The sequence below is a fragment of the Chamaea fasciata genome, unplaced genomic scaffold (assembly GCF_029207755.1).
Source record: "Chamaea fasciata isolate MVZ Bird 193981 ecotype frontalis unplaced genomic scaffold, bChaFas1.0.hap1 SCAF_3, whole genome shotgun sequence".
Classification (NCBI taxonomy): domain Eukaryota; kingdom Metazoa; phylum Chordata; class Aves; order Passeriformes; family Sylviidae; genus Chamaea; species Chamaea fasciata.
Window position 1 is genome coordinate 89,580,732 of NW_027094088.1, and position 8,498 is coordinate 89,589,229.

The 8,498-nt window shown below is 35.8% G+C and overlaps 1 protein-coding gene across 1 annotated transcript in view; it reads left to right on the plus strand.

The window, feature by feature from the left end:
• LOC136287536 (collagen alpha-1(XXI) chain-like) overlaps positions 1-7,348 on the plus strand; it is a 30,976-nt gene extending 23,628 nt beyond the window's left edge. Inside the window, exons 4-7 of the mRNA XM_066180317.1 lie at positions 4,223-4,391; positions 4,525-4,741; positions 6,113-6,286; positions 7,235-7,348. Of these exons, the coding sequence (XP_066036414.1) occupies positions 4,223-4,391; positions 4,525-4,741; positions 6,113-6,286; positions 7,235-7,348 (674 nt within the window). The remainder of the gene's footprint in view (positions 1-4,222; positions 4,392-4,524; positions 4,742-6,112; positions 6,287-7,234) is intronic.
• Positions 7,349-8,498: the final 1,150 nt, after the last annotated feature.

Here is an 8,498-nt window from a genome sequence, read left to right on the forward strand (position 1 = left end):
GAGTTTACTTTATTGATTTCCTACTTGCAACGGATGCTCATGCACAATCCAACATTTCTTCTAGAGAGGTGAGAGAACAGCCTGCCTTTACAACAGGAATTCTTCTGAATACATACTTCTCGTATGTATGGAAAAACTCAGAAGAAAGGCTCTTGGCAGAAGTCATAGAATTGTAGAGTGGTTTGGATTGTAGGGGACCTTAAAGATCATCTGGTTCCAACCCCCCTGCCATGGGCAGGGACACCTTTCACTAGATCAGGTTGCTTAGAGCCCCATCCAACCTGGCCTTGAACACTTCCAGGGGTGGGATATCTGTAACTTCTCTAGGCAACCTGTTCCAGTGCATCACTGCCTTGATGGTAAAGACTTTCTTCCTAATATTTTATCCAAATCTACCCTCCTTCAGTTTGAAGCCATTCTGTCTTGTCCTGTCACTACACACCCTTGTGAAAAGTCCCTCTCCAGCTCTCTTGTAAGGCTCCTTTAGGTACTGGAAGGCTGCCCTAAGATCTCCCCACATCTTTCTCTTCTCCAGGCTGAACAGCCCCAACTTTCTCAGCCTTTTTCCACAGGAGATAGGCCCCAGCCTTCTAATTAGCTTTGTGGCTTCCTCTGTGGCTGGCTTGCTCCAGAAAGCCCACATCCTTCTTTATGATGTGGCCCCAGAGCTGGGCACAGCACTCCAGGCAGGGACTCATGAGAGTGGAGTGGGTATCTGTAGTTGTAGCAAGCTGCTCTGATGTTTCTTAGAAGAATTTTGTATAATAGTTAGCCAAGACCAACATTGTAAAGTGACTCTTTGACTTTAGAATGCCAACAGCATTATTACGTTGAATTTTCTGAAATTTTGTAAAACAATGGCTTCCTTTTGTGTATAAAAAAGATAACAAATTGCTTCTAAAATGTATCACTCAGACTCTAGTATGTCAGTGGTTTTTTTGTACATATTTTATTATTAAGAATTGATGCAAGTCCTATTTCAGTTGTACCATATTTCTGTACTTAGTAAGAGTTACAAGTAGATTTTGTTTGTTCTCACTTTGAATATCAACTTCATTGAAAAAATATGGTGATACTTTTGTTGAGGATATCAGTGTTTATTTCTTGCTGCATTAAATGAAATTCATAGTAATTCCTTGTGGCTGATGTAGTAAGGTGGTCAGTCCAAAAATTAAATCAGCTAAGTGGGGCTAAGTTCTTTAATAGAACTTCATGCAGGGAGAAATTCCCCTAAATAAACACTAAATAAACACGATATTTTCTTTGACTAAAGTTTTAGAAGAAGTGCCATTATATTTCATCAAGATGGATTTTCAGCTTTCAGCATCAGGTTAACTAGTATCCTTTAAATTTCATCTGTGGTATTTCACATGATTTACAGCAGTAATGTGGGAATAGTGACTATTTCTACAAAGCGTACTTTTTCCCTTGAAGCGACCCTTTGCTTTGTTTCTCTTATGTTGTGCCCTTCCCTTGTTTTAGCATTTAGATGCTTCTCTTGCAGAGCAATCAAAGCCACTTGGCAGCTTCATTTCTAACCACTATGTCTTTAGCAGATAAACACCAAGACTGATAAACTGGAATTTTTATAGCTAAGTTGTGCATTATTTTATTTATTTATTGATTGATTGATTAACTGGTTCCCATGTTCCTAAGATTCACTTTGACTGTAGGAGAGCAAGTTCCATGAGGGCCGAGCGGCAATGGTTTGGCTGTGATCAACCACATGAAACTTCCCGAAAATTTTGCAATTCTTTCTTCATGGTCTTCATGTAAATGTCTAAAGAAAATGCTGGCTTTTACTCTATGGAGTTTTAAAATCCACTCTCAAGTGAACACAGATAAAAGGCCACAGAGGCAGTATCTCCTTTCTGGACAATGGGGACTGAGTTCTGGTGGTTCCTGGAGCAAGTATTGGTCTTAGGAACAGGCTTCCAGGTGGTGGGCTCTAGTGTGCCTTTTGGGGACTCTAGTGTTTGTTTTAGAGTGCATCAGGGGAAAAAAAGACTTCCTGAACCTGTCAGAATTGAACCAAATATTTGAGAACTATTTAATATTTATTATTTATTCTGAAAGACAAATGTTCCTGTACTATCAATATGCTATAGCAAAAAATAATTAAAAAAGAGGTTCAGGAGTGCATTTAGGAAGAAAATCCAATGCAGACCTCAGAATTTTGTCTGGAGGATGCAGAGAAAAGTTGCTTTGTCTGAGATACTGGGATTTGACATCATAAAGTTTTTTCATGCTTTAGGAAGGAAAACAAGTATCTGAAAACTATGTAAAAACAGTAAAAGGCAACAAGATTTCAAAAAAAGCTAGAGAGTTGAAGTGACTGGTACTCTGGACTGGAAATACAACCCCATTTACAATGGAAGACATCTCTTAATTTTGCCACTGATTTCTGCATGCTGTATAATGGCTCAGTTAGTTATCAAAATAGTCCGGCCAAAAGATTATCCAGAAGACCCAGAAAGGATCTGCCTGACTGCGAATTTTTAATGAAATTCACCAATGTGCCACTGAAATTAAAAAATAGTTTCTTAATGTGTAATTTTACATGTGGTTAATTTCTTTGGTTGATATTGGTTTGGAACAGTTATTTTGGCCCTGATCCATGACAATGGCCCTCTTCCATGAAATATTCCTATTTCTGCCTTTAGTTTTTGTTTTTACACCACATTTGTAATATTCTAACTGATAGGAGACACTATATTTGTCAGTGTATATGTGTGCGATTATCTGTAATCTCTGTTTATTGTGAAATGTCCATTAGCCAGCTTTGCAATAACTGAGTTTAGAAAATAGTTCCATGATAACAATGCACACTTGAACAAACCTGAAAAAAGCACCATTACTCTTACTTAATAGCAGAAATATGTTGACTTAAGTCTGTGTTGTTTTGACAGGAATGAGAAGGAAAGTTTTGTTGGACTTGGGTGGTTTTTTTTTTTTTTTTTTTTAACTATTCAGGAGGTGGGCATCTTAAGTTCCAAAATGTGGGCAAAGTTCTTGAAATTCTTTCTTGTAGAACAGACAGATAATTTATTTTTAATTTGGAAGTCGGGTGTTACTTTGCTGTGGGGAGGAAAAGAAAACTAAGGGGAGATTAGGTGGCTTCTTGCTCCTGCCCCAAGTACCTGTGACATATCCCGTTATGATGGATTGTCCTTTCCCATGACAGACACGTTGTGCAGAAAATTAGTGGAATTTTCTGAGAGCATATTTATCCTTCCTCCCCCACCAGAATAGGGTAGCTTCTGACTGCCCTGGGGTTGGTTAGAAGGGGAAGTCAGGCAGTGTTGCTCATATTATGGAAAGAAAGCAGTCTAGACCTTTGAGCTGATAATTCCCTGGCAGAGAGACAGGAGCTTTCCAGCCCATGGCTGGTCCAGATGGAGATAGGAGGACTCTCCACACTTTCTTTGGAATGTATTCCTAACCTCTTCCCTGTCTATGAACTGATGCTTTTCTGAAGAAACAGTGGGAAATGAATAGTGATATTTATTGTAAACAGTTTAGCATAATTTTAATTAAAAAAAAATTCTTTTCATTGCTTAGTTACCCTAATGTTTGTTTTAGTATTAAGTTTCACTGTCCTATCTCTTTTTCATTTTGTTGGTTGAGACAACGTAGGGTTTTTTTGTGTAAAGATTATTAACGAAGATAATGTGCAGCTAACTTAACGCTTCCACAGAAAAATATGTCACATAGTATTTTTCCAGTGAGAATAACTTCAAGAAGATTTCAGTGTAACAGACAAAACAGCTCAGAGTCCATTTTGAGTTAAATAAAATGAAAATAAAACTTTGTCCATTTTCAAACTGATTTTATAGTTGGGAGGATGCTGAATTCAAATTGTTAGTGCATTTTGGATATTGACATCTGTAATTTTGTATAATTTTGGAACCATCCAATTATAGAAATGAAATTCAATATATTTATTAGCTGGATATTGTAATACCCATTAACTACAATTAGTGACAATTCAAAATAATATGTGAATGTAATTGCAGTAAAATATGACATCTTAATATTCTTGCTTCAAGCCCCTGAGGATCCTGCATACCACTTCTCTCATGTTGTACTTAACTGACAGTTCTCAGTTCTCTTTTTATTTCTTGAAAGGCAGATAAAAAAAAAAATTACTTGGGTGGGAGGCTACTTTTCTTGGAAGTTTCAAGTCATATTTTGGACTTTCCTTGCATTTATTACTTTGCAGAATCTGTTTGTCCGACAAGAATTCCTGTGGCAGCTCGAGATGAGAAAGGATTTGACATTCTTGTAGGATTAGGTGTGAAAAAAAAAGTTAAAAAGAGAATTCAAATATCAACCACTAATGCAAAAGCTTATGAAGTAACCTCACGTGTTGACCTTTCAGAATTAACAAGGTATTGAATTTTATAAATACGCTTCTATATTCAATAAGATTTTTTTGTTTCTTTAAGTGAAAAGGACTTATTTTAGCATTTTTATGAATGTTCAAGTACTGTCTCATTTTTTCCACCCTTCCCTCTTATTTAGGAATGTGTTTCCAGAAGGTCTCCCTCCATCCTATGTGTTTGTTTCCACACAAAGATTTAAAGTCAAAAAGACATGGGATTTGTGGAGGATCCTGAGTCTAGATAAGAGACCACAGATAGCAGTCACTGTTAATGGAGAAGAGAAAACATTATCATTCACTACAACAAGTTTAACAAATGGCACACAAGTTATTACATTTGCTGCACCTCATGTAAAGGTAAGGAGTATGTCACCATCATGCTGGAATACTTCTTTAAGTACACATTATTTCATTACTCCCCTCCTTGAGCAAACCAGTTCTATTGTGTTCTAGTACAATCGAAAGGTTGTCTTTCAGTCTTTCTTCAGTAGTTTCCAGTAAAGTATTCCACTCTTGTAAGAAAGATTGTCTTAGCTGCAGATGAGAAAGAGGAATGGAGATTGAATGACCCTATTCTTGCAGTTGTAGCAGGGATATGTGCAGGCCAGAAATTGCCCTTCCTGCCTTAGGGAGTATCATTTAAGTGAACAGTGGGCTAATACAGCAGACAAAGACTGGGAAAGATTTGCTGCTGGAGCGCTTCATGGCCAAGTGGGTTCGGCTTTTCTGGGAAGCGGAGGCGTGCATTCAAATCCCTACTCCAAATCAGGCTGAAGGAATTTTACATATAAATCCGTATGTAAGAAAGGACTCCTACCAAGGAATAGGTCTTAACTACTAAGCTTTTTCTAGGGAGAGGTATTTTATTCTTCTGTTATTGGATGGAGAATTTTTGCTTTTTCTTTCCAAATTTCCTCTACCTTCTAATAATTATTAGTAGACCAAATTTTTTAAAATTTTTTTAAGAAACTGTGTTAAACTTGATTTACTGGAAACTGTTAGAAAATTCAGTTTCAAGTCAATGATCAATTTGTATTTATTTATTTATTTCTTGGAGCTGCACAGACAAATCAGTGTTATTGATGCAGTCCCAGGTATCCGTGAACTTCACCAGGAAAACACAGCTTTTGTGTTTGTTATTTTTGGTTGTTTTGTTTGTTTGTCTGTTTGTTTTTGTTTCTCCATGCTTGCCTTGCTATGATGGAGAACAATAAATCCATGGCTTTTTTAGACCTGTGTGTCTCTAAACACAGTATAAATGTCGCTACACTGTTAATGAACATTTTTCTTTAATAAACTTTTATGATAATTTATCGCTTATCAATTTATCACAAGTACCATTTTTTTTTTCACCATGATCAATGATCTGAAGTGTTTGAGACATTAAACCACTGCCGATAAAGAGGCTTCTGACTGCATATTTTTAACAAACACAGGTTTGAGCATGTTTAAGGTCATAGACTAAAAAAAAAAATTTAAAAAGTCTATGTGAGTTGTTAAATAATTCTGAAATAAGGATTAATTATTACCAATTGTCATATTTTCAGTTACAGTATTATTTGGCAATACTTTATTTGCCTATATAGTTTAGAATTATTTGTATGCAAAACCTGCAGCCTTGATCGTCTCAACCATTAATAGCAGTTTGATTGTTGAAGTGCAGTTTTATAATTATTTAAATTGAAGGCATTTTGTTTTAAACAAGGCTGTTTTCTTCATTTTTCTTAGACATTGTTTGATGAAGGCTGGCATCAAATTCGTCTCTTAGTAACAGAAGACTTTGTAACTTTGTATATAGATGGCCAAGAAATTGAAACAAAGCCATTACATCCTGTTTTAGGTATTTACATCAGTGGCCTAACCCAAATCGGAAAGTATTCTGGAAAGGAGGAAACGGTACAGGTAGGCATATGCTAAAACCACAACAATTCAGTAATTCTCTTGTAAGTTAACATTGTATTGGTGGCTTTTGTTTTCTTGAGCTTACTCTTCTAACTTAGAGTAGACGGAAATTTAGTATACAAAGTTGTAATCCTTAAGAGAGCATAAAAATGGTGAGGAGGACTTAGCACAAGTGATTTATCCTGTGACATGGATGCTTAACTGGTCTCACTTTCTCCAAGGACTAAATTGATGCAACATTGTTGCCTGAATTTGGGAAACAGCGTCTCAAAGTAGGCAAGTTCCTCTGCTTTACATTTGCATATAATGTCCTTCCATCAGTGTATGTATGGGTGATGCTGGTAAAAGAGGGAAAATTTTGGTCAAGTTTCTTTCTCCTTGCTTTGTGGTCATGATAGTTTAATGCTGGAAAAACTGACAGTGGTTTAATTTTGTTTTGGAATGTAGAAACAAGGCAGAATGGCAAAACCTTTTGTTTACCTGATTCAAGTGTTCTTATTCAATGCTTTTTAAAGATTAATTTTGTCTACTAAATACTAAACATTAAGGATGCCTTCAGATGCTTCACTAGAATTTACTAATCCTACGTCTCATATGAGCAGGTCTGTGTAGAAGCATCTTCCCAGGTCTGTTAAGGTAAAGAGAAGTTAGGCTTGCCTGTGCTATTACCTTGTTTCCTCAATGATATTGGCAGCCAGTGTAGTTTGTGCTGCGTGTATTTGGATTAATTCCCCGGGAATATGGATGGTGATTTCTGTTATTTAAAAAAAAAAATTCTTGGATTGATTATTTTCATTTAAATAATTCTGTTTCCGTATGTTTAATTGGTTGCACATATTAATCATTGTGAGTAGCCTAAAAATATTTCTTGATTTCTTGATATTTAATTGATTTTTAACTTAGTGAATGCCCAGACCTCTAAAGAGTTATTTATGTTTTGAATTCCAGTTTGATATACAAAAATTGCGAATCTACTGTGACCCCGAGCAAAATAATCGAGAAACAGTCTGTGAGATCCCAGGATTTGTGAGTATGATAGATGAACTTTTGAAGATTACTTGACATTTTTTTACAAATCACTGTTTAAAGCTGACTTAATGAAGTTTTAAAATAAATTATACTACATTGATTCAGCTGGTGCTAAGACATGCTTGTTACCTGTGCAATATCAAGTGACACGGACCTTGTCTGTTTTCAGCCTTATTTTCTCACAAAGTTTTTTACAAGTTTTTTGGTTTAGGTATTTAATGGTGTAAATTTGATATATATGAGTATATATGAGAGTCCTCTCTTAAAATTTCAGATTTTAAGCGTTATAGAATAATATAACTTCTAGGTTTTTTCAGTGTAAAATTCTTTAAATATGAGTTTTGAACTTTTCTGATATACTCCTTGCTACTTGTCAGGTCATTTAATCTGTGAAATTTTGGTACATAACCAGCAAACCTGTATTTCTAAATCAACCTTCTCCCATTAGAAATATCTGTGCTGAGGTCTGCCATAAATATCCCATTATCTGAAATATTGCCACGGTTTCAAAAAGTATGCTAAGTACAAGACAAATAAAATCAAGACTTTATGATTCAAGTACACTGTTAGCAAGCTTATGGGCACCCTTTGGTCCTCTCTTGGTCCTCTTACAGTTAATTATGCTCTGAAATGTAAAACATGTACAAGGACATCTGGAAACCAGTCATGACTGACAGAGCGGGATTTAAGCATTCAGTTCCTATCTCAAAGCATAAGCAAGAGATTGATTCAAACATACAGATTCAAAATACTCTGCTTTGTTTGGTGGCTAAAACAAACTAAGCTAAGGATTATTAGCTGTCAGTGTTTTTTACTATGTAGACTCACATTCCACATGTTGTGATTTGATTTAGTATCATTTGGCTGGTTTGAAATAGAACCATTGAATCTCCAGCATCCAGATTTTCTTTTTGTCAGACTGGCATGTATTGCCAGCTAGTCTGTTTTTCTTCTTTTTCTTTGAGGCCAGTGTGTCTATTACATCCTTGTCAGGGCTATTTCAACTTTCAATCAAGCTGCAAGTAGGTGAATGGATTATTACCTATTCTGAACTCTGTGTGTCAAGAACTGACAAGTGCAGGAATGCTTTTGTAAAATTAGCTTTGAATCTTGAAGAAAATAAAATATATGGCTATTTAACTGCACCACATATCCTTTTGCTCTTTACAAATTAAAATAGGAT